This window comes from Onychomys torridus, chromosome 3, assembly GCF_903995425.1.
Source record: "Onychomys torridus chromosome 3, mOncTor1.1, whole genome shotgun sequence".
Classification (NCBI taxonomy): domain Eukaryota; kingdom Metazoa; phylum Chordata; class Mammalia; order Rodentia; family Cricetidae; genus Onychomys; species Onychomys torridus.
This window is the reverse complement of record NC_050445.1, coordinates 35,015,756-35,043,369: the sequence shown is the minus strand read 5'-3', so window position 1 is coordinate 35,043,369 and position 27,614 is coordinate 35,015,756. Positions and strand designations below refer to the sequence as shown.

The following is a 27,614-nucleotide window of genomic DNA, read 5'->3' as shown; positions in this document are numbered from 1 at the left end:
GCCTTGCACAAGTGCCACAATTATGGATTTTAATAAAAAGTATTATTTTAACAGCAAAAACATAAATAAATGGAACAATAGCATGCAACCCCACACTCAGTTTTAGGTGAATGCAAAATGTGCCTACTTGGCTGATGACTTCATAACACAGGACCTGGTTTACCTTCATTTAGCTGGGTAGTCAACTTATAGATGTAACCCCCCCCCCCCAAAAAAAAGCAAAAAGCAAAAACAAGAGCCACCACATAGCTTCAGGGAGTCAAACTTCTGGCAAAAGACTACATGTAATATGCCGAGGTTTCAAAGAATCCCGGTGAAGTTCCAGACCATTTTGTTCTGTTCTAAGAACAATAGCAGTGTAAATATGGAGTCAAGTCTTTGGAATTCAATTTTGCCATATCAGGAAATAGCAGCAGGCTGTAACAGTTGACTGGAGACAGCTTTCTTGACCTTCTTTTTCTTGGAGATGTTGATGGTATTATCGTCTTTAAGTCCTTGTACAGTTTTTCCTGTTTCAGTAACACTAAAAGCAACAATGTCCTGGATTGAAAGAGTCTACAAAGTGTAGCTCCTCTTCAAACTTGAGCTTGAAAGCACACCTTTAGTGTTACTGTAATGCACCTTAGAGCCATTACTGCACAGTTGTTGGGTTGCTTGTTTCACAGTATTAAAGATATCAGCAGTGTAGTGGTAATGTTGGTCCTAAGTGTTCTTGGTACTGAAGGAAAGTCCTGCGTACATTAAATCTCACCACATTTAATCTTTTAGTTCTAACATTTGCAATTATGTAATGGAATCTACATGAAGAATACTTGAAAGGCCACAACTTTCCCCCCCTTCTTAAAGTTCCTCCAAGGTTCCTGGGCCACATTTGACTTGACAGCTTACAGACCACATGGTAACTGTTGGTCCACCAACATTTTGAAAGCCATCTTTCTTTTCACTGACTCTCTCAGCTGAAAGCCCTTGACTTGAGAAAACCTCTAGAATAGTTAAACTGTAAGACACAACATTTAGTGAGGAAACACATCCAGAACCTTTATGTTCTTTTTTCCAGTGAGTTGTATGAATGAAGGAAAATTCAGAATCTTAATGTTGTTTTCTCAAGTGAGTTGTGTGTATGAAAGAAAATACAGACAAGACTAAAGAGATCTAAATGGTTGTTTAAATGTGACCACAAAAAAAAAAAAAAAAAAAAATCACAATCCTAAGACTGGATTATTATTTGATCCTTACAAGGAGAATTGCCTAAGACTATGGTATCTTCAATGGTTGTGGTATCTATCAGAACTCATTTGTAATATAAGTCTTCAAAACTTATTTTTTCATAGATTTTTCTAAAGAGTGACATGGGATGGTCTTATTTAGTAGTAAAACTTTGTACTAAAAAAGATTGTATTGGAAAAAAACAAAAATGGAAAGACAGAAAATATTTTTAAAAGACAGCATTAATCCCAAATATATGAATGGAATGAAACACATCAGGACCTGAGAAGTCAAAGAAAAACAGCACAAGCCTATTTCTCTACTATAGTCATCAGGTGCAGGATTTACCTGACAATTATATTATCTACAACCTACACATGCAGACAGGCACAACACTCAAAGCCTCATGCACACTCAGAGAACAAAGGTCATTTACACCTAGACTATGTAAAGCCTTTCCTGCATGGCACTTAATTAAGCATCCTGAAGACAGGGAGGCTGCTGTCACCATTTAAAAACTATGTGGGCAGGTGTTCCTAGAAAAACAAAACCAAGGATCTAGGCTTCTTCTCCTGTTCTTCTGGAGTTTGTTTTGCTACGGAAGGGGGGGGGGGTGGGGATGAAAACTGTCAAACAAAGCTTAAGTTGAAGTGAAGAGATTTTAAAGTATGATATTTAAGTACCTTTTAGCTTACTGGGTAAAATACTGAATGTGGCAGGTAGTGGTGGCGCACACCTTTAATCCCAGCACTCAGGAGGCAGAGGCAGAGGCAGCTGGATTTCTGTGAGTTCGAGGCCAGCCTGTTCTACACAGAAAAACCCGTCTCTAAACAAAACAACAACAAAACCTGAATATGGTTATAGCTCTTATCACACTGTCCCAACAATTAAGGGCCAAAATTCTCACTAACGATGAAGTAATTAAAGAAAGTACTAGGCCAGTGCTCCCACATATTTAAATAGTTAATCCTACTTTACATGAATTTCACATCTATGAAAAAGGAAGGCATGGGTATATGATGGGAGGGAGTTTCTAGGTTAATGCTTTTGGATTAACCACACAATGGTGGGTCTGGGGACTAAGAAGTAGGGGTGTCAACACTGTTTTAAAGTCAGTTTGGAGTTTCCTGGAATCTATAGAATACTCTGAACAGTGTGGCTGAGAAGAACGGGGTGGCTTGTCAATGTAAACATTTTAGGCTATTTCACACTCAAGGCCCTTCAGACAATTCTTCAAGTAGCTTCAATTACTTCGGCTTACCACAGTTCTAGGTACCTAAAAGGAAGAAAATAGATTTCCCCCTCATGGCTAGCAAAGTAAAATGGTGTGATGGTTACTTTCTAACTGATGTGGTTAGACCCAGCCTAAAAGTTACAGTAACTGATGTGGTTAGACCCAGCCTAAAAGTGGGTGGACTATTCCCTGAGTTTGTGTCTTGCGGTGTGTAAAACCAGAGAAAGCTAGCTGGCCACACCAATTCCTTCCCCTCTGTTTCTTGACTATGATGAAATATTGACAGCTGTCACAAGCTCCTGCACTGTAACTCCTCCAAATGATGGGCTTTACCCTTAGAACTGTGAGCAAATGATGGGCTTTACCCTTAGAACTGTGAGCAAAAATAAGCCTTTGTTCCTAAGTTGCTTTTGTCAAGGTATTTTATTACAGTGACAGAAATGAAACTCTGTGGTAATAACATTAATTCTCCTAGAAGCAAACCACAGTCTAGTAAAGAGGTCCAACAGTGGCTTTCTCAATCAGCATGGTTTCACAAAGTATTGTCGAGCCATGTGTTACAGCTGACATCTCATTCTACATATGTAGAAACAAATTTAATTACCTTAAAAAATACTCATGTGCCAGAAAATTAAGGCTGCTTCCAAACTAGGTATTGCTACTAATTAGATGAAGAAACACACACACATGCATGCCTTCCTTTCTGTTCTACTAGACTTCAGTAACGTTTGTAAAGATTACCAACCTAAGTATACAAAATATAAGGACCAAAACTACATTAGCCCCCAAATTTGTCTATTTTAGTTGTTCATACAATATAATCTCATTGGAGAAAATTACCAAAATATTTTTGTCTTTTATGGTGAGGTTGTTAAGTTTCTCTGCTCCACAAATGTGCTCTTAACTTACAATTAAGCAGAATAACCTAATCCAATTGTGTGAAATATTTTGCCTTCATAAATGGAAAGCCTATGCTGGGACTTTCTAGTTTGCTTCTGAAATTGGGTGCCTCTGGTTTAACAGTGGGCTCTTTAACAAATTCACCATGTCGCACATCTATCTACCCCATCCTAATTCTTTCTGATCCCAACATTACAACCACTCCTTTGCACTTATAGAGCTTCTTCAAACCCTGACTCCTCTCACCCTTGGCTTTTTCTAAGCCCTCCCCAGTAACTCTCCTTTCATGTGCTCCTATCATTCTTTCAGGAAGTTTGCCTTTGGATCATTTCAACTTATAGGAAACTGGACTTGGGATTCTACAGGCAACATCATGTTCTCTACAATTCAGATCAACTTCATACTCTCCAAAAAGGCTAAAAGAAGATAGGGTGGAGACCATACAGGGGTTAAAAGCCAGCTCTCCTTCCAATCATAGAATCCACCATTCTTTCTCTGCTTCTCATCCATCACTTAGCACTGAGGCCATCACACTGACCAAAACCCTGTTATTTGTCATCCATTGAACACTACCTTTGTCGTGAAATCTAAAGGAATTGAATCCCCTTCCACATCACTAACACCATAGGTTATAGGAAATGCCTTACTGGCCTCTTCTGGACTATAAGATTATGTGATCCTGACTGTCTGGGAACTTATTATATATATCAAACTGGCCTTGAATTCACATGGATCCACCTGCCTCTGTGCTGGGATTAAAGGTATGTGGTACCACATCAAGAAATATTGGATATTTTAATGTTATCATTTTGAATTTATTTATGTCTTCTTCCTCTTCACCTACTAATCAATCTCCCAATTGTTTGCTTTTTCCACTCCTGAACTTTATGTTGAACCAAGGGTTATTTAAAAGTTCATATACTGAAAACTATGTAAAATTTCTAAGCACAATCCTATCTTTACACAACAATTCTTTAATAAATATGGGATGTGTAAACCCCAAATCTCTAAAGGAAACCTCATCTCACGAACTTTTTCCTCAGCTGAGTATCATGGGACAGACCTGAAAATCCAGCACTGCAAAGGCCAAGATAGGTAGAGAAAGGTGAATTTGAGACCAGCCTGGGGTACATCATATGATCCTACCTTTTAAAAAATGGAGATGGGGAGAGGGGTTGAAGGTGTAGCTCTCAGTTGGTGAAGCATGAAACCCCGGGTTCAATGTTTAGCACTACATAAAACTAGGTTTGGTGACACATGCCTATAATCTCATCACTCAGAAACTCAGAACTCAGGAGATGGAGGTAGAAGGATCAGAAGTAAGTACCAGGTCATCCTCAGCAATATAGTGACTTTGAGGCCAGCTATTATAATTATCATCATCATCATCATCATCATCATCATCATCATTATCATCTTATAGTCAAGAAGCGGCTGGTATTGCATTTTCTGTTAACCAATATTATGAGCGATGTAGAAGGTGATTCATGGATTTTTAGATTTCACACAAAAGAATAGGGTAGTAGTACTGAAATGAGTAACAATGAATGAGATCCTGTGGGGTTTTTGGGGGGTTTGTTTTAAATCTATCTCCTGATATGCAGAGACCCACACCTAAGCATTAGGTGGAGCTCATGAAATCCTGCAGAAGAGGAAGGATTGTAGGTGTCAGAGGGGTCAAGCTCACCAGGAGAACATGTGGGTCTGAGCTAGGTCCTCTGGATACATGCTATGGTAGTTTAGCTTTGGGTTTGGGGGGAACTTCTAACAGTAGGAGTGGGGTGTCTCTGATGCCTCTTTTGCCTGCTCTTGGGACCCTTTTCCTCTTACTGAGTTCCTTGTCCAGCCTTGACATGAGGGGCTTGTGCCTAGTCTTACTGCATCTTGTTATGCCATGTTCAGATGATAACACTGGGAGGTCTGCTCTTTTCTAAAGGGAAATGGAAGATCAGTGGATCTGGGGAGGGGGTGAGGTTGGAGGACTGGAGGGTGTGGAGGCTGTGGTTGGGCTGTATTACATTAGAGAAGAACAAATAAAAATTAAAAAAAAAAATCTACCTCCCATTTTGAACCATTTTATGCAATTTTGGTTTTAAAAGGTCGCTAGAGACCTAGCCAAACCTAGCCTTGTCCAAGCCATCTATTTGCACTGGCCAACAATGGCATTCTGAAACTAGATTCTCATTTGTCTAATTGCAAATTAATCCTCTTAAAATGCTAAGACAGTGTTACACCATGCCCAAACTCTATAGCATCCGCCACACCATACTGAGTTAACTAAGCTTCTCTTCCTCATTTTCCAGGCTTCAGCTTACTTGAACCCATATACCTCAGTCATGTCTAATTCCTGGTCCTTCTGGTTGGTGGCTCAGTCCTTCTTTACTGTACCAACTTTCCCCTCCTTTTAATTTAAATGGTAAGTCCTCTTCAAAAGTAGCAACATTCCACCTTTTATAAAAACTGTTCCCCTTATCAGCTCAAAAACAAGCTCATTTTCAAGCTCCTGTTGTTTTGATTTGAAATTGGCACAATGTCCGATTTACTCCCTAAACATGTTCGTGTGAATATCTGCGCACACTACAGCCACTTACCCAACCTGAGGAGGCATACAGTGAGTGTTCATTCAGCAAGGGAGAGAGACATTACTAAGAGCAGGTATACTGACTTACCAGCAGATGTCTGACTTTGCCTATTTCATGGAATATAGATTATTTCTTTCAATAAAAGAAAAGGCTACTATGTTTTCACCTTTTAAGTCAATTAAACAGATTTGAGAAACCTTCATGATCAAAAAAAGAGAAAATCTAAAATCTTACAAGTAAAGCCCCCCCTCCTCCCCACCCCATGCCACAAACAACATAGTAGTGCTCAATTTTGTTAGATTTCAAATGCTCCTACTATTCTTTCCTTTCTCTGGGCTTTTTTCAGCAATGCATCTCTGGGTGTACCTCCCTATAAAGCTGTGTCAGAACAGAAGAAAGTTTTGGCAGTTTTGAAGGTACTTGGAATACCATACAAATAAACTATGTCAGTACAAGTATATACACACAAAATGCATTAAAGTTGCTTACTTCAAAGAAACACAATTATATGATTCAATTTGCAGAATGCTAAGAAATGAGCATATACATGTATAAAATAGAATGAAGAACATGTCTTTTCTATTGTTTGTTTTTTTAACCTCCCTCAAAATCAGAACACAATTTAGAACTGAAGTATCAGTATTTAACACCTTGCCATTGTCCGAATAGTTAACGGAATGAGTCTACTAAGACTTAATAAGACTAATGGAATGAGTCTGGACTGCTGTGGCTGTTGTAGTAAGAGTATCAAAGGTTGATCTGATGAAAATAATGTGAAATAAATCTGTCACTAGACTGGTGTCTATATGTTTTATTCAATCTTGTATCCCTCAAGATCTAACTCAGGTCACTTTACAGAATAAAAATATTTAATTAATACTTTGCTTAAATAAGAGGGAGAATGTACCAAAGTACCATCTGAAAAATACAAAATGTGGAATGAAAAAGTAATCATTATTAATTAAAATATTTTCTACTGGAATCTTCTCATTCCAGAGCTAAAAGTCAACTGGGGTGGGACTCTATTTCCTTCTGGGCTAAAGGCATTTGAAGGCAGTCATTCATTAGTCATTTGAAACCGACTGGAGAGGGAGAAAATCAGCATACTCTTTATCAATCTAGTAACTATGAATCTTCCTTAAAAATACAACAAACATATGTTCATATACACAAACCCATTATTTCACATATACCTTTTAAGAGTCTGGGACTCCAGGTTAAAAACCCGTGTTAAAGAAAAGACTAATTACTTTATAATGGTCAAAGGAGTAAATTAATAGTATCCCAGTATAAAACCCATCAAACAAGAATGCACTGACAAACCCAAAGCCTCTTAGAATTTCTCATTCTTCCCACCATTTTGGTTAAATTTGCCCACCATATAAAATGGTACTTTTATGTACCACATAATTTCTTCCGTGCTTTAGTGTAAATTATGACTTTAAGGACTTCTAAAAAACAAAACAAAAATGTAGTAAGCAAAAATGTGAGGCTTTACAAGGTCTAGAACCTTGTTTAAACCTTGTTCTTTATAAAACAAAACAAAAAACCAAAAAACTACTTAAAAGTAAGATTTTAACCATTCTATATAGCTGTAATGCTGAATTCTAACGGCTCAAAAAGCATTTCCTGGGTTGGGGATTTAGCTCAGTGGTAGAGCGCTTGCCTAGCAAGCACAAGGCCTTGGGTTCGGTCCTCAGCTCAAAAAAAAAAAAGCATTTCCTGAATTCATAGCTATGTCTGAAGTAAAGGGGGAAGAGGAAGAGAGTAGGCAGGGGGACTATGGGCAAGTCTGGGAAAACTCTGGACAAATATTCTGTACAAATTATGAAAAAGAACAGAAAGATAAGGAAAGCAGCTTTGTTCAGCAGCACCCCTCACAACACAAAGAAGTCAGGAAACAGAGCTCGTCACCCTCCATGGCCTTCTAAGAAAATACAGCCAGGCAATGAAAGGCTCACTTGAAAGTTGGAGAAAGCTAAAATCAGAAGCCTTAACCCAACAGAATACATAGCAAAATCAGGATGTTTTATAGTCAAATGAAAACCAAAACTGAATTAAGATATGATTAAAGGCTGATATTTAATATGTATACAGTATTCTTCTGGTATTTCCTAAGACAGTAGCTTTCTTATAACAGTGCTATAAATTTACTTTTAAATGCAAGCTAAAGATTAATATTTATGCTGAACTCTAAAAACACAAACTAGATAGGTAGAGAACTGGTCAATTCTATGACCTCAACAAAATTAAAAATAAAAACACAAAAAAACAAAACTAAGAATAAATTTTCACTTTACTCCACTATACCTCAAGATGGAGCCATTTATTTTGTTATATGTAACAGGAAGTCACCATATTTTATGTTGAAAAGTAACCCAGAAAGTGCCAATGTTTTATACATATATATATGTATAAAACATTAGCAACATCTTCAAATAAGATGCTTTATTATTAGTATTATGCTAAATTTTTAGATTTAACATAATATTTAGATTTCCTTTTGGTATTTGTAATATCCCTTTCATATTGTTTTTCACAAATTAAGGCATACTTTTTAAACTTTTTTTTTTTTTAATCTCAAGAGGTCTGGCTTTCTTTTTCTCCCCAGATGCTTTTATGATGATAGTTTTTAAATCAGCTTTTGTCCACTGCTCAGAACTAAGTTCAGTTTATTTTTTATTATGATTTTTGTGGCTATTTCAAGAAGTTCTGTATTATCAAAAGCATCACTTTACATTATGCCTTTATAAAGTACTCCATTGTTCTCTGATTATCTAAGATTATCTATTACAACTTATATGGTCTCATTTTATAGGACATCCAGCTTCTTTCTTCTACTATAAGTTTTATTCTGGCCAGGTACTTTCATCACATGTCAATTATTTAACAATGAAATTTCCAAACACATCTCACTGAACTACTGTTTGCCCAATATAAATGTTACACTACTATGGCTACTACTTACATACAATGTTTACCCCATGTTCAAGTTTCTAAAAGTCAACTACAAGTTGAAATTCTGTTTTTGAGGCATTTCCTGGTATACTAGGCAGTGCATTAGAAAAGAGATTATATTGCATTTAGGCCATAATAATTACCTTTTAACCATCTATGTATAATTAACAACCATTCAAAAAGAAAAGTGCAAATGTGCAAATGAATAAGAACAAAACAGTTTGTATACATGTAATGCATAATATATGATATAAATCTAGGCAACTAAAAACAATGGCTGACAACATCTTTCTGAGCATTAAATGACACCACCAGTTTTGTTTTATATGTATCTTTCTTTTCAAGGATTCAAAGAATGCAATAGACATTATCTTAATGTTTCAAAAATTTCAGGAGTAGATTAGAATATTACCATTTTTTTTTTCACAAACCAAAAAACAAAGAACTACCATTACTTTTGTATATTTCCAATAATAGAGCAAGAACAGGTCTAGCTAATCTCCTCTGGGATCTTAATTAGTACTATACGTTTATTTGTATGAGTTAAAAATAGTATCACTCATGAGAAACAATGCCAAAATCATTATGCTAATCAATTATGTTAAAGGCCTAATGAAGAAATCCTTTAGCAACTATGAGGTACACACTAGTTGTAGGCATGAGGAACGTTTATATCGGCTCTTTTGGGTGTATACATTAAATGCAAAATCAGAAAGGAATCATGCAAAAATCCAGTTGCCCATGCAAGCACCCCAGAGTCTAATCCTCTCCTCTCAGTTCTGGTGTCAGGCCACAGTAGTGTGGAGACTTGTAGGCTGCTGTCCTTGTTGTAATGAATGGGAAGAGGCTGACAGTGGCATGGTCGAAACCTTCACCTCTTCTTCCCCTGTGGAAAAGTCAGTCATGGTCTAGTTACGGGTGACTAGATTTGTTAACAGTCCCTTTAAAAATGATTTCAATATTTGGAATATTGATACATATATAAAATACATGCTTAATGGTTGGGATCTGGGTGTGAAACAAGACATGAATTTTAAAATATTAACTTAAGTACCTAAAAAATAAACTAAACACACCCTTATTTTAAGGTAAAATCAAATATAATAGATTTAGATTACAAATGCACCACCAAAAATAAATAAATAAAAAGAAAGAAAAGACTGAAGACCAGGAAAGCCATTCTTTTCCAAGCCAATTGGACCTTACATAGATATTCCTTAGCAGTAAGTACTAGTCTGTTTTAAAAAAATTAAGATTTGACTTACAGGAGAGAAAACAGATTTTAAAAGAAGAAAATTGTAAACTCATGTTTCAAAGGCATAGCCTCATATATTAGGGAAAAAAGAAATACTAGATACAAATATTAATTGATTAAATTAACATATAGCATCTGAAATTTACTATGTACTTTTGAGGTAATTAGAAAATAGTAAAATATTAACAGTACAATGATCCAATTGACTGAAAAGTAAGATGACTACTTCTAGTCAGAAAACTGCACATGAATGAGACCAGTTCTCCTAATTATAACTGATAACCATTTCACTCCAAGTAACTTACTTTACGCATGACTGTGAAAATAGTTACTATAAAAACAAAATTTAAAGAAAAATATCTTCTGGTAAATAAAATTTGAATTAACAAAAAACATGAAAAATCCGAAGCCTAAACAATTTCAAATTATTTTTGAGTAATACCTTGAAACAATACTGCTTAGAGACTTACACTTACTAATGGTTATTTTCCAAATAAGGTTCAGCATTATGTAATAAAAACATTTTAGCAAAGAATTCTTTGAAAAATAAATCTGCAAAACTACATTTGGATGTTAGCTTAACTGACAAACTGCAGAAAGAATATTCAATCCATAGAACAGGTTATTTCAATTAGCAAACTCTCTTACATCCTCAAGTACATAGCAGGAGGCTGTGCCAAAGCAAATTTAAACTCCATTGCTTGGTGAGAACATCAATACTAATAAGGACCTAAGCAAGAGACTGATTCTAAAGTTAATAAGCGTCATTCTACTTTCTTTGTATTTTTTTTTATGGATCATACTCTTAAGCCTGGCCAATTTGTCTCATGAAGAAATACTGCTGACTTTAAAAAAAAAGGATTTGCGAATATGTGAGAGCAAAAGTCAATAGGGGAAAAGCCAAGTTGAAGCACATGACAGTGGTCTTCAATTGTAAAGGAGAGCATCAGTGTTGCATCGCAAAACCACTTCCATTACTGACTTTGAGATCTGGGCTGTGACCCTAGCTTAGCACTAACTGAACATGTAACCTTAAATTATTTAAGTTTGCTGGAATACAGTTCTGACAATCCTAAAATGAAAGAACTGACAAAGTGAGTCACTTTTTAGAACAAATGTGCATGGGTCCCAATAATAAAAAATATCTAAATGAATCCCTTCTACCTACTTACAAATTAAAATTATTCAACAGAAATATTTCAATTATCTTCCGGACTTAGCAAACCAGATATTTAACAAGCCCAGAAAACACTGCTAAAAATACTTAAGTACTAAAGGAAATAACCAATTGAAAACACAAAAAAATATTTTCAGTAAGACAAAGGAATGAAAACTGAATTTCTGTCACACCTCTGGCAACTGTTCTGCCCATGATAGGTTTCAGATATATCAATGTTTTTATAATTAACTGAAACAAACAAAAATAAAAATTTAAATACAAATATATAGTAGACAGACAAGGCATCTGCACGACATGATGGCTACCACCTCTGATTTGCTCTATAAATCTGAAGAGTAAGTATGTGTACCTTTCCTTCCTACACAAACTCAGTTCGAAGTATATTTTAGGAGGCCTCATAAACAGTGTGTAGTCTCCACTAGTGAAGCATTAACAAACAGATCTGCTGAATAGGGCACCATGATAAAGACTAGAGGATGCAAAGTTTAGTTCCCGGCAGTCATCCAAACCAAATACATCTGGGTTGAAGGAGACAGATAATTCCTAGGTAAACTGTTTCAAATTAGATGCATTTCAGATGTTCTCTTTTGTCATTATGATAGTTACTGAAAATCCTAAATCACCTAGTTACAATTCTGTAACTATTCTAAGGCTTATTAGCACATTCTGAGGCATCTGTCAAATATTGACTAGCTCTAACAGGATTCTAGTGTGACTCTTAACAATTTTAATAATTTTTTTTGTAAATTAAAACTAAGTTTCTCTAGTCTTCAGTACTTTAGAAATAATCTAATAGTAAGCTTAGTTATAAGTCACCATTTAGGTATCAAACAAGAATGCATTGCCAAATACTGAAACTCTGAAATAACTCTCTCTCTCCACCCCACAGTGAATACAATAATGACTCAGAATTAAGTTGGTGACTTCATTTTTAGCATCTCTAAAAAAAGTTTTCAATGTTCTGTGAGTATAAGCAAAGGGAGGGGAAAAAAACAAAGGATAGAATTATAATTTAATGCTACATTTAAAAATAAAGTTATCTATTTTAGGTGAAGATTAAAAAAAAAACAAAAACAAAAAACTAACACAAAAAGGTCTGTACTTAACAAATAAGAGATATCTCATTGATGATATTCCAAAATATTTACTTGTTTGAAACATTTGGAAATGTTGCTTGGTACTAATGAACAATAACAACTCAGCAGTTGTAATAACAGATAGATATGTGGCAAGTCAATCAAGGGTACCAAGTGTGTACAGCTAAAAACAGAAGTCCAATATCATGTGCTCTCTGTTTCTCTACCAGAGCTCCTCATCTTCTTGTTTATCTCATCCCTACAATTTAAAAAACACCTCTTGTTATAAAAGACAGTTCTGCTTACTGTAATAGCACACAGTATCTGTCTCTATGTCTTTATTCTAGAGGTTTCCATCAACATAAACGACCTTTCTCTTTGGCTGCTAACCCAAATTCAAGACACCACATTATAAATCAATTTCTACTTCAAAAAATTCTCCAACAATGATTACCTACACTGTTTCTCAGATTTCAGGACCACACATACAGTTAGCCAATTTCCAGAGTTAGCCAATTTCCCATAGAGTTTCACTTTAACTCTTGAAGTATATTATCAACTACCTGAAATGCCATCTGTATTTCCTACTTTTATATTTCCCACATGACCTAGTTCACTGTTAAGCAAAAGGGAACTGAAATCTTAACTGTAACTGGCTCATTACTTTATTTTTAAATGTTTGGCATACTTAAGGGGACCTTAACTTTTAACGTTCAAGACCAGCTAAAAGGAACACTACTAGAAATTAAAATGTCTTCTTTCTAAATTATAAAGACAAAGCAAACTCAAAAGTACATTCTGGTATGCTATGCTGAATGGAAGAAAGGGAAAAGACATGTAGAAATTAAGACAGTGGATATCACAAGGAAAGGACTGAAAAATGCTACTCTGGATTCTCTACAACCTAGTGTAATTCAACGAGCAAGGTATCATAAACCCCATCAACTATACAAATCACTACAGCAGGTGTTCTCCAACATTTGTAAATGAAGTTCACTGTTCAACTGTTAAACTTCACTATATCCATAACAACAAACTAAGACCTAGCTAGTTGTCTAGAACATGAGGTGCTGCTGGACCAAAGGGAACATAACCAATGACTATTGATGGTTCTCCCTGTCAACTTGCTAAAAAACAAGAGCATGAGTGCCTTAAAGTGACACTATGCCTTAATGACATATCTTAAAGGTCATGGAAGGGACGAAAACAATTGTATGAGTACACAACAAGGTGAAAACTATTCTGTTCTACTTGAAGAGAATTGGAGGGGCATAAGCTTTATCACATCATCTCTAAAGCCCAAATAAATGAAAACAGTTAACCAGAATGACTTCTTTCCAAGACACTTCCTTTAAAACTGTTATATAGGATCTTAAAACCCCAAAATTCTGAAACCTTCAAGGGTAGTAGTACAAAACCAGAGGTCCTCTGGCATCAAACTTGTATTACCTTACTCATCCTAATTTATTTTTCCCAGAAATAAAAACATAGCCAACTAATAGATAAAATCTCTCCTAAACAATTTTCCACAGAAAGTATGTCTGTGACATTTAATATGCTTATAAAACATTGATAACTGAAGTTCTCAAATATTGCTATATACGCATATGGCACAGTTTTGATGTGTGCATGTATGTATCAGTCAAAACATGTAAATGCTATAGCAGTTAAGAGTGGCTTTATCCCTCATGCTCTCATTATTTTTGATTTAAAAAAAATTTTAACCACTTTACTTTTAGAATATAACACAAGATATTTTTACTATGGTGTTGGCCTTTATAACACCATAATTTCAGAGCCCAATTTTTCTTTTTCTTTTTTGTGTTTACATATCATCTGAAGGTCTGGTAACTAACTATCCTATTCAACACAATGCTTCCAAACAATAAGTAGGTATAATACTCCACCATCCTTATAAAGCTCCATATTACAAGGCATTCACTCAATCAAAAAAAAAAAAAAAAAAAAAAGGTTAAAGATGTAAGGTTTTTCATAGAAATTTCTAAGACTATTGTGTACTCTTGTTACCCAGTAGCTCTTCCCTAACCACCCAGCAATCTGAAGACATGAATGATACATATATTCTCAGAAGCTTCAAATGAACCTACCTGCTATGGGGATCCCTCCCAGACCTGTGTTGTGCTGTGGCGGGAGATTCAAGTCCAAGAAATTACTATTTGAGGTGGGGTTTGCTGTGTGGTTCAAGTGCATGATGCTATTGCGTGGAAAGGCCATCCAAGGATAGCGGGCTGCCTGGCCTGGAAAACCGAATGAATTATAAACTGCTCGGTGCTGCTGAAATTGAGGGAACCTCTGTGGCAAGACTGAAAAGGTACTATTAAGAGAGTTGGCATTTGTAGGTGCAGCAGAATGCAGAAATCCAGAGCCTGGACCTTTGGCGGTTGTAGTGTGTGAGGAGGAGTTCTGAAGAGATGTGGGAGACAGGGAAGGTTGATCTTGGACGGACAGTTCCTTCTCAATCAGGTCTGCTAAGGCTTTTCGAGTGACATCAAAGGGATCAAAACCCAAGTCATCCTCTGGCTGTTTAGAAGAACCAAAGCCAAACGCTGCTTGCCAGTCTGTAGATGATGATACTGGGATTGTTTCTGTCAGAAGAAAAAGAGTGATGAACATAAATAAAGAGTCTATCTTCACAGTATATATTAAACATCCTGCATTAGTCTAAACCAGTGTAATTAAGCATGCTACATTACCATAACAAACAAACATTTGCAAGATCATTAATTAAATTTCTAGCAGTGATTTCACTGTTAAATTATTAAGTTCAAAAACTGAATGATACAGACTGGTTGTACTGATAAGGAAAAACTTCTCTGCTACCCAGATTACATCCAACCATTCATAAATCAAAACCAGCATGTCATTAAAAGTACGATAGTATAAAAATTTTATCTAGTAAGGCTAATTCTTATATTGTATACTAAGATAAATTAAACATCTAATTATATGCTTTGAATTGTCTACATCACAGGTGCTATTGTGTCTATTAATTTATGCCGTCTTTCAGACTGATATAAAATTGAAATGAGTCAAGAGGGAAATGGTGTGCTCTCCGCTTTCTAATCCCAATGCTCTGCTTGGCCACTCACGGCCACCAAGATTGGTGGTCACCTATGAAACCAGCAAAACAAAGTCATGCCTCTTCAAGGAAGAGAATGTAATCCATTCTCTAGTTTCACCTGAGTGTTATGTAGTAAAGGACACCAAATTCCTGCAGGTGGCTGGCACTGTGCTTTGGATATTAGTTAAAACATAATTTCCAAAAGAGTAAAAGTATAAACCTCATACAAATATAAACATGTCAAAAATTTTAAAAATAGAATAGCAGAAAAGGGGCAAAGTTTAGCTTTTACCACTAAATAAATTACTTATTTGTCAATCAGACAATTAGGGGAAGATTTAAATTTGATTATATAAACACAAATCTGACTTAAAATGTTAATTCCTAAGTTACTCCTAGAGCAGTAACGTTTTTTGTATTTTGTTTTTCCCTTTGAGTTTTGAGACAGGGTTTCTCTGTATAGCCTGGCTGTCCTGGAACTCAATAGATCTGGCCTAATTCTGCTGGGATCAAAGGCATGTACCACTATGCCCAGCCAGAGCAGTGAGTTTTTATTTGAGAAAATACTACAAATAATTTCTAAAAAAATCTGTTCTCCAACACTGTAATTGCGAGGCAACACAACTAATACAATGTAGTTTAAATAATTTACATTTTTTTAAAAAAGGGAGTTGAAAAAAAAACAAGATAGACGTATATGAACCAAAATATATCCCATGAGTCTATAAATTTCTATGAGTCTGATTACTAATACTAGATAATTACATACCTGATGTGAAGAGGCTCTGTGGTTCTGGAGCTGTAGGCCAATCACTGGGTGTCTGTGGAGAGCTGGGAAAAGGAGGAAGCCCACTTGGTATAGGGTTGGGATGGCGAAAATTGTCTGAAAATAATGACTGTGACTCTGTTCCTGCCCCTTCAAAAGGAGACCTTGCACTGTGATTGGATGAGCTGATGGGGATGACGGGATTGGATTTTGATAAACCAGGTGGTGGTGAAGGCGTATCACTGTTAGATATCTAAAAGAAAGAGGAAGAAGTCAAGCTAAGTGTGTATTGTAATAAACCACAATTGAAAACATCTGCAATAAATTAACCAAAATAAAGAAGATCTAACCAAGTTTTCTCAAACAATCATTAAAAAATAATTCTGGAGGCTGGGACTATAACCATGAATAAGACCCTGTGTTCAATCCCCAGCATCAAAAGCAAAAAGCAACAAACAACTAATCAAACAAATAAAAAGGAAAAAAGAAAACCTCACGCTTATTACAAAGCTCAATCTTTATATGATTCTGCAGTATTTAATTCCATGGTTTGAGGGACAGTAATAAACCTCTCCTCCTCTATCTGTGCACTATTTATACAAAATGTCTTGGGAAAATGAAAAGGATGACTAAGATTATTGCAAGTTGATTTAATATTACCAATGTTCATACATGAAAAATTATTCTGAGATGACTCTGATATGTGCTATCTGATCAACTCAACACTACTAATAGAAAGTCAACAGGGGAAAAAGGGTATTTAAATCTTCATAGGGTTGGGAATACAATTACAGACTTGCCTAGTACAAGTAAGGCCTTATGTTCAATGGCCAGCACCACACCAAAACAAACAAACAAACAAACAAACAACTCTTGCCATAGAAAAATATTTCAGTTCAAATGTATAAGCTTATTTGTGGTGTTTCTGTGTGTGTATGGGAGTAGGGGGGTGTTGATGGTTTTTGTTTGTTTGTTTATTTTGGGTGTGTTTGTGTGTATTCATATGAGTATGTGTACATGTGTGTAAGTTCATACAAAAGCCAGAAATCTCACTAGGTATCTTCTACACATGCTCCACTTTAGTTTGTAAGACAAGGTCTCTTACTGAACTTGGAGATCATCTAGGCATTTGTGCCAAATTCTCCTGTACCTGTTCTACCAATGCTGCGTTACAGATTATACTACCGCACTCAGCCTTTTTTTTTTAATTTGTTTGTTTGTTTGTTTGTTTTGTTTAGGGTTACCCCCCCCAAGACAGTTTCTCCGTGTAGCTTTGCACCTTTTCCAGAACTCACTCTGTCACCCAGGCTGGCCTTGAACTCACAGAGATCTGCCTGCCACTGCCTCCCAAGTGCTGGGATTAAAGGCGTGTGCTACCACTGCACTCAGCTTTTATGTGGGTACCTGGGTACAGATTCAGGCCGTATGAGACTTACATTTGTCTATGAGAAGTATAATGCATTAAACTACAACTTTGTGATGACAGTAGAATAGGTATATTATATTCCAAGAAGAAAGAAAATGATGTAAAAAATTTTAACTGTTGAAAAGCCTAAGTATTTTCTAAAATAGAAATTTCTAAATCTAGTATCAAACCATGATGTGAACAAAATATGATGATGGATACAAAATATTATGATTCTTAGCTATATCTGATTTTTAACATGTTATATATGTATGTAAACCCAGCCCTTGGAAAGTTTAGGCAAGAAACTCAGGAACTCAAGACCAGCTTCAGCTACAGAGCAAACACAAAATCAGCTTATAAATAAGACCCTTTCTCAAAATAAAAAAGAGAAAGAAAAATATCAATACTGATTATATGCTAAAGATTACATCTTGTAACTACTTTTGTTTTTTAACCAAAAAAAAAAAAAAAAAAAAAAAAAAAAAGTTAAGGTTTATTTTATCTTATGTCCGTGAATGTTTTGCCTGTGTGTATGTACATGCACCACATGTGTGCATGGTATCCACAGAGGTCAAAAGAGGTTACTGGATCCTGTGGAACTAGGGGCAGGATGACTGTGAGCCACCATATAGATACTAGGACTCAAACCTAGGTTCTCTGCAAGAACATCCAGCCCCAATGACTTTTAGCTCATTAAAAAAAAATTAGGGTTGGGGATTTAGCTCAGTGGTAGAGCGCTTGCCTAGCAAGCGCAAGGCCCTAGGTCCAATCCTCAGCTTAAAAAAAAAAAAGTCAACTCAAAATATACAAGGCATAAACAGATTTTCAAGCTATTTTATAGAATTTGTGACTAAAAAACATGTAGCTGACTTGAAAGATACTGGTACAATATGATACTGTACTGTTTGTGGTTATCAAGGCAATTTACAGCAAGGCAATAGCCACCATCAAATTAAACAGAGAGAAACTCAAAGTAATTCCACTAAAATCAGAAACAAGATAAGGCTGTCCACTCCCTCCATATTTATTCAATATAGTACTTGAAGTTCTAGCTAGAGCAATAAGACAACAAAAGGAGATCAAGGGGATACAAATTGGAAAGGAAAAAGTCAAACTTTCACTATTTGCAGATGATATGATAGTATACAAAAGTGATCCAAAAATTCTACCAGGGAACTCCTACAGCTGATAAACTCCTTCAGTAAAGTGGCAGGAACAAGATCAACTCAAAAAAAAAAAAAAAAAAAAAAATCAGTAGCCTCCTATACACAAATGATAAAAGGGCTGAGAAAGCAGTCAGAGAAACATCACCCTTTACAATAGCCACAAATACATAAAAAATATCTTGGGATAACACTAACTAAACAAGTGAAGGACCTGTTTGATAAGAACTTTAAATCTCTAAAGAAAGAAATTGAAGAAGATATCAGAAAATGGAAGGATCTCCCATGCTCATGGATAGGTAGGATTACCATAGTAAAAATGGCAATCTTACCAAAAGCAATCTACAGATTCAATGCAATCCCCATCAAAATCTCAACACAATTCTTCACAGACTTGGAAAGAACAATATTCAACGTCATATGGAAAAACAAAAGACCTAAGATAACTAAAAGAATCCTGTATAATAAAGCAACCTCTGGAGGAAACACCATTCCTGACCTCAACCTCTACTATAGAGCTATAGTAATAAAAATAGCTTGGTACCGGTATAAAAACCGACATACAGACCAATGGAATCGAATTGAAGACCCTGACATTTATCCATGCACATATGAACACCTGATTTTTGACAAAGAAGCCAAAACTATACAATGGAAAAAAGAAAGTATCTTCAACAAATGGTGCTGGCATAACTGGGTGTCAATATGTAAAAGATTACAAATAGACCCATATCTGTCACCATGCACAAAACTCAAGTCCAAGTCGATCAAAGACCTCAACATAAATCCAGTTACACTAAACTTGATAGAAGAGAACGCAGGAAGTACTCTTGAATGCATTGGCACAGGAGATCACTTCCTAAATATAACACCAGTAGCACAGATACTGAGAACAATTAATAAGTGGGACCTCTTGAAACTGAGAAGCTTTTGTAGGGCAAAAGACACGGTCAATAAGACAAAAAGACAGCCTACAGAATGGGAAAAGACCTTTACCAACCCCACATCTGACAGAGCACTGATCTCCAAAGTATATAAAGAACTCAAGAAACTAGACATCAAAATACTGAACAATCCAATTAAAAAATGGGCTAAAGAACTGAACAGAGAATTCTCGACAGAAGAAGCTCAAATGGCTGAAAGACATTTAAAGAAATGCTCAATATCCTTAGTCATCAGAGAAATGCAAATCAAAACAACTCTGAGATACCACCTTACACCTGTCAGAATGGCTATGATCAAAAACACTAATGACAGTCAATGTTGGAGAGGATGTGGAGCAAAGGGAACACTCCTCCACTGTTGGTGGGAGTGAAAACTTGTACAACCGCTGTGGAAATCAATATGGCGGTTTCTCAGAAAATTGGGAATCAATCTACCTCAAGGCCCAGCCATACCACTCTTGGGCATATACCAAGGAATGCTCAATCATACCACAAAGATACATGCTCAACTATGTTCATAGCAGCACTATTCATAATAGCCAGGACCTGGAAACAGCCCATCAACTGAAGAATGGATTAAGAAAATGTGGTATGGGCTGGAGAAATGGCTCAGCCATTAAGTGCTAGGCTCACAACCAAAAATATAAGAAAATGTGGTACATATACACAATGGAGTACTACTCAGCAGAGAAAAACAATGACAGCATGAAATTTACAGGCAAATGGATGGAACTAGAAAATATCATCCTGAGTGAGGTAACCCAAACCCAGAAGAACAAACATGGTATGTACTCACTCATAAGTGGATTCTAGATATAAAGCAAAGAACAATCAGACTGCAACCCACAGAACCAGGGAGACTACATAGCATGGGGGACCCTAGGATGACTGTGGCTTATAATAAGTTTTGGTTTTACTCCATCACTGGGCAAGCCTCAGTGAAACATTTCACTATTAGAATAAGAATTTGTACTGTATCAGGCTGATAATAGAAAATAAATAAATAAAAATGGGGAAAAAAGCTGTAACTGACTTGAAAGATACTGGTACATTATGATACTGTACAATAGTATGTGTTTATCAAGGTAACTCTTGTTATTAAGAAGAGACTAACTTAACAAAGAAGCCAAAATTATACAATGGGAAAAAGAAAGTATCTTTAATAAATGGTGCTGGCGTAACTCCATGTTGGCATGTAGAAGAATACTAATAGATCTGTGTCTATTGCCCTGCACAAAACTCAATTCCAAGTGGATCAAAGACCTCAACATAAAACCAGCTACAGTGAACCTGATAGAAGAGAAAGCAGGAAGAGCCCTGAACCAGGAGACCACTTCCTGAATAGAGCACCAGAAGCACAGACTCCACGACTGACAACAGGACCTCCTGAAACTGAGAAGCTTCTGTAAGGCAAAGGACACCGTCAACAAGACAAAATGACAGCCTACAGAATGGGAAAAGGTCTTCACCAATTCTACATCTGACAGAGGGCTGACATCTAAAATATATAAAGAACCCAAGAAACCAAGATACCAAATCATCAATATACCAAATAAAACAATTTAAAAATTGGGTACAGACCTAAACAGAATTCTCAACAAAAGAATCTCAACTGGCCAAGAAACACTTAAGGAGATGTTCAACATCCTTAGCCATGAGGGAAATGTAAATCAAAACGACTCTGATATTCCACTTTATACCTGTCAAAATGGTTAAGATCAAAAACACAATGACAGCTTAGGCTGGAGAAGACGTGGAATAACAGGAACACCCCTTCACTGCTGGTGAAAGCGCAAACTTGTACAGCCACTTTGGAAGTCAATGTGGCAACTTCTCAGAAAATTGGGAATCAATCTACCTCAAGACCCAGTGATACTACCCAAAGGATGCTCAATCATACTATAATGATACTTGTTCAACTCATAGCAGCTTTATTTGTAATAGCCAGAACCTAGAAACAACCTAAATACCCCTCAACCAAAGAATGGATAAAGAAAACGTGGTATATTTACACAATGGAGTATTTACTCAGCTGTTAAAAACCATGACATCAAGAAATTTGAAGGTAAATGGATGGAACTAGGGGAAAAAAAAATCATCCTGAGTGAGGTAACCCAGACCCAGAAAGACAAACATGGTATGTACTCACTCATAAGTGGATATTTACTGTAAAGAATAATCATGCTGCAATTCACAGACCCAGAGAGACTAGGTAACAAGGAGGGCCCAAGGGGGGATTACATGGATCTCCCTGGGAAAGGGAAGTAGAAGAGATTTCCTGAGTGGACTGGAGACCAGTGGGGGATGTGAACTTGAGGGGTCAGGTTGAGGAGGTGGGTGGAGGGAGAAAGTACTGAAAGAGATGGCTAGCTTCTCAGGGTCAAGTAGAAACCTCATGCAAGGGAAACCCCTACGAATCTATAAGGATGACCCTAGCTAAGACTCCTAGCAATAGTGGGTATGTATCCTGAACTGGCCATCTCCCATGAACAGATTGGTGACCACCCCAATTGCCATCAGAGAGCCTTCATCTAATAACTGATGGAAACAGATGCAGAGACCCACAGCCAAATATTAAGCCAAGCTTCTAGCGAAACCTGTTAAAGAGAGGAAGGAAGGATTGTAGGAGCCAGAGGGGTCAAGGACATTATATGAAAACCCACAGACACAACTAACCTGGCTCATAGGAACTCACAGAGTCTGAAGCAACAATCAGGGAGTCTGCATAGACTGACCTAAGCCCTCTGCATAGACATGTGACAGTTGTGTAGCTTGGTCTATTTGTAGACCAAGACCTGCCACTAATGCTTTGGCTGCCTCTTAGGAACCTATTCCTTATGCTGGGTTGTCTTTCCCAGCCTAAATACAAGGGTAGGTGCTTAATCTTACCACAACTTAATATGCCATGCTTTGTTGATACCCATGGGAGGCCTGACCCTTTCTGAACAGAAACAGAGGAATGGATTTGGGGGTGGTGCAGTGATGTAATGGGAAGAGAGAGGGAGGGGAAACTGTGGTGGGGATGTAAAATAAAATAAATTAAATTAAAAAAAAAAAAGAAAGAAAAAGAAACACTTAAAAGAAATACTCATTGTCATTAGCCATAACGGAAATGCATTCCAAAACAATTCTGAGATTCCTTCTTACACCTACCTGTCAGAGTGGCTAAGATCAATGATATAAGCAACACTCATGCTGAAGAGGATGTGGAACAAAAACAGGGGGGAAAAAGGAGGGGACTAACTTATGCCCTATACATTCTATGCAGGAAAGAAGCTAGCTATTATACATTTAACAAAGCAGTCCATTAAGGCACTTTTAAATTATGTCAGTACTTAAAGTATTTTTAAAAATTTTTTCTTTTTTTCATTTTGTTTACTTTTTTTGGTTTTTCAAGACAGGGTTTCTCTGTGTAGCTTTTGGAGCCTATCCTGGAACTCACTTTGTAGACCAAGCTGGCCTTGAACTCAGAGATCCACCTGGCTCTGCCTCCTGAGTTCTGGGATTAAAAGTGTGTGTCACCACCTTGCAGCTTCAATTTTTTTTTTTTTTATAAAAAAAATGTTTTTAAAAATGCTTTGCTTTCAGGCTACAGCAGATAAATGAAATATTTTATCTAAATCTTACCTGTTGGGAATTATCACCATTCCCTATACTGAGAGAATCTGAAGGTTTGTCAATGGGGCTGTAAAAGAAAACAAACTGAGTAAAAGGAAGAGTAAATTATTCTAACACACACACACACACACACACACACACACACACACACACCTCCCCAGAATAAAAAGAATAACCATTTTGTCATCTTAACAATATTTATGAGGTACTATGATGTAAGACCATATGTAAGATATTAAGGATTCAAAACATCTAAGGGAAGGTCTCAATCTTCTCTTCCCCCTATGAAACTCACATTCTAATTAGTCCCCAAAACTTAAGGCTGAAATAAGTGGCTAATGGAGAGGAGAATGACAAAAAGAAACAGTGATTAACTTATTTTCCTACATGTTTGACAGAGGACAAAAGGAGAGAAATGCTCACTACAGGCAATTAGGATCCATACATTTTTTTAATACTTCAATGAATAATAATCCTATCTCTAGGAAGAGAAGGCAAACGTGTATATTACACATAAAAGCAAGATAAATGACACATACTTTAATAAAAATAATTTTTCTAATAAAAATATTAACATGTATCTTCACATAGAGAAAACATAGTACAATGGTTAAGAGAAATTATAAATTTTAGTCTGTTTTAATGTGCCTCATTCAAAAGACAAATAAAAAGCCCTAACACTAACCTAATTACATAATTTCTAAAACTAATTCCACTTAGTTCAAAACATGAACAAAAGTATTACTATCCAAATATGTACACAGAAACACACAAACAAATTAATTGCTCTAAACAAATTTAAGGGCTGTTACCCAACCTGAGTCCTAAGCATATGCTCTACAGAGACGCTGCTAGATACAGCTGTACACTGCAGACAGCTGTCAGACTGTTTAAACAGAACATGCTGAAAAGACCTATGCTCTAGGAGGAGAAATGGAAGAGAACGCATCAAAGGTGGGAATGGCATATGCCAAATGACTTCATATAACACCAAACTCAGCAGTTCAAACAAAAAAATGGTCTGAAGTAATCAATAAAATAATGACAGAAAATGACAGAGGCCAGAAGAAAGAGACCAATGGAAATAAGCAATATTTCACAACTTTTTAAACATTTATTTGTTTGTGTGCACACACATGTGCATGTACAGCCCATGAAGGACAAAGGACAACTTGCTGAAGTCAGTTCTCTTTCTACCACATGTATTCACATATACAAACACATACACACAAATAAATAAGTAACTCCAAAAAATGTATAAACCCTATAGATGAAATTTATAAACACATTTTCATAAAAAAGGTTTTGTTAACAGTTTTTAAGTCCTATTCCAAGAGTAAATAACTTTAAATTAACCTGAACAGTTGAAGTCACGAGCAGGGGAACTCCTCAAAAGCTAAATATATAAGCACATCCATTTTATTTACATAAATAAATAAAATAGACAACATAAATCATAACGTTATTATCTCTAAAGAGACTGGCTCAGTCCAAGTTCTAACACCTGGTGTGCTAGTCAATTTGACCACAAGGGAGGGTGTGCTGGGAGAAGTGAACCTCAACCGAGAAAAGGCCTCCATCAGATTGGCCTATAGGAAAGTCTATGGAGCATTTCCTTGATTAACGATTGATGCGAGAGGGCCCAGACCACTGTAGGTGGTACCACTCCTGGACAGATGGCCTTGGGTTGTATTGCAAGCTAAGTGAGCCATAAAGAGCAAGCCAATAAGTAGCACTCCTCCATGAGCTCTACTTCAGTTCTTGCCTCAGCTCCTGTCCTGAAGTCCTTTCATGATGAACTGTAAGCCATAAGCTTTTCCTCAAGTTACAAAATTCTGCTGATGGTGTTTACATCAGTAGCAGAAAGCAAACTGGGACACCTGGTGACTGGTGATCTAACAACGGAGGGGCTAAAGAGAGGGGACACAGTGAAAAGGGATCAATTCTCCTAAGTCTCTCAAGTTATTAGATTTGACAAATAGCCAAATGAATGGAAGCACATGAATTATGAACAAAGGCTGTGGAGCCCCCAGCTGGATCAGGCCCTCTGGGTAAGTGAGACAGTTGAATAGCTTGTTCTGTTTGGGAGGCACCCAGTCTGTGGGACTAGGACCTGTCCTTAGTGCATGAGCTGGCTGTTTGAAACCTTGGGCTTACACAGGGACACTTTGCTCAGTGGGGAAGGAGGGGACAGGACCTGCCTGTACTGAATCCACCAGGTTTAAATGAATCCCCAGGGGAGTCTTGGCCCTGGAAGAGATGGGAATGGAGGGGAGGGGCTGGGGGGAAGGTGGAGGTGGGGGCGGGAGGGGGGAGGACAGGGGAACCCATGGCTGATGTATAAAATTTAAAACACATAATAATAAAGAAAAAAATTAAAAATAAAAAAAGGACACATTCCTTCTACATGTCAGTTTAAAACTCTCCTAAACTCATTTCAGTCTTGTGAAGTAATCCAATCGTACCTCCTTAATAAACATTCAATTTTAGAAAGAAAAGTCAAAAAAAGAGTAAATTTAATATTTTATTATAAATATATAGAAACCAAAATTCAAAACTATCTGTAAACAAGCAGTGTAAGTCATATAACTGGGCCTCTGCTGTGATCTTTACATATTGAGACAAATTTTGCCCTCTTCTAACTTGTCAAGTCAATGTTCCTTAGTGACAATGTTAACCAACCAAAAAATAGTTGGATGGAGGTTTTAAAAAATCTTTTGAACATAAGACTATTATACAATGGAAGGACCGAAGGAAAATTTATTTGGAGGTGCTGAAAAATCAGATAGAAAAAAATGACGGTCCAGTTCCCTAGTTTATTAAATTCAAAACATAGTATATTTTAGTTACATTTTAAACATAAGGTAAATATATATAAAGATGCCAATATAATAATGGACAATTCCAAATTTCAATGGCATGTTGCTATATACATAAAAGCTTATGTACTCTGCTTCTAAATGAATATATTCCCTTATATTTGGATAAGTTTATTTAGATGAATTCTCTTTAATTTTTCGTGTTTACCAAACTCTTAAAAACCTTGGGAGATACTTAATGTTTGCTACCACAAAAGATATATTTAAATTACTGATATACAAAACTTGTCTTCACAGAATAAATTTTATTTGTATAAGCTTCAAATACACATCAATATTTAAACTAAGTTTCTGTGTGTTTTCTTGGTTGGGTCTGAGCGACTGTGGGACTGGCGGGTAAGAGAGATTTGTCCTGACTGGGCCTGACAGGAAAACTCTAACTACAACTACTATGCTATTAAATATGGCCAACTTGTAAGTAACACAATTAGCTTTTTACAGGCAAGAAAACAAATGCCTCAGCAAAGGTGAAGTGTTTGTAGCTGGCAAATGCTTTAATTGGTTTTCTCACAACCCTAGAATTACGTAACATAAAATGAAAATAAATGCTTTGATTTCCATTGGTATGCTCAAAAATATTTTTTTTGTTATTGTTCTTTGTTCTTTGAGACAAGGTCTCTCTACATAGTCTTGGTGTCCTGTAACTCACTATGTAGACCACAGTGGTCTTGAACTCACAAAGATCCACCTGTTTCTGCCTTCCAAGTGCTGGGTTACAGGCGTGTATCACCACACCTAGCTAAGAATTATTCTTATAATGAAGTTGAAAGACATCTAAAGATGTGGTGAGCCTCCCTACACAATGGGTAAAGCCTCCATTTATTCATTCTGTCTCTGTAATGAAGTTTAACTTTCAAAAAGATATTATATATTAAAGTTGACTTAAACACACAATTGCTTTTTTGATGTGCCTTCTCATCTAGGAAATAAGGACCCCAAGAATCTTTTTATTTAAAAACATGTTATTCATGCATTTCTTTATGAGTGGTGTATGCACGTTTTTGTGTGCTCCCATGTGCGTACATGGAGGCCAAAGGAGGAACCTGGAAGACTTACTTTCTCACTCCCCACCATATCCCCTTGAGACAGAGCCTGTCTTAATGAATCTGAAGCTAGGCTGATGTTGAGAAATCATTTTATCTATCTTCAGACAAACATTCCTCTTCTATTGTGGACAAAAGATTTATAATCTGCATTTTTATTTTTGCATTAAACTCAAAGATGTTTACTAGAAATCAATTGTCCCCCCCCTAACTGCCAGCACTAAGGTTACAGGTGTGCAGAGATTTCAACTCTAGTCATCATGCTTTTGTGGCAAGTATCTTACCCGCTGAGCTATTTTCCAAGGCCCTTACATCCTATC

The 27,614-nt window shown here is 36.4% G+C and overlaps 1 protein-coding gene across 7 annotated transcripts in view; it reads right to left on the bottom strand.

The window, feature by feature from the left end:
* Window positions 1–27,614, bottom strand: part of Cnot4 (CCR4-NOT transcription complex subunit 4) — a 107,227-nt gene that overhangs the window by 16,496 nt on the left and 63,117 nt on the right. For 5 of the 7 annotated variants that reach the window (XM_036180299.1, XM_036180296.1, XM_036180300.1 and 2 more), the window contains 3 exons: window positions 23,382–23,439; window positions 16,243–16,492; window positions 14,500–14,997 (listed from right to left, as the gene is read on the bottom strand). In XM_036180299.1, the coding sequence (XP_036036192.1) occupies window positions 14,500–14,997; window positions 16,243–16,492; window positions 23,382–23,439 (806 nt within the window). Of the gene's footprint in view, window positions 1–7,979; window positions 9,767–14,499; window positions 14,998–16,242; window positions 16,493–23,381; window positions 23,440–27,614 lie in introns of those variants that run through there. The other 2 variants (XM_036180302.1, XM_036180303.1) reach the window with 1 other exon arrangement.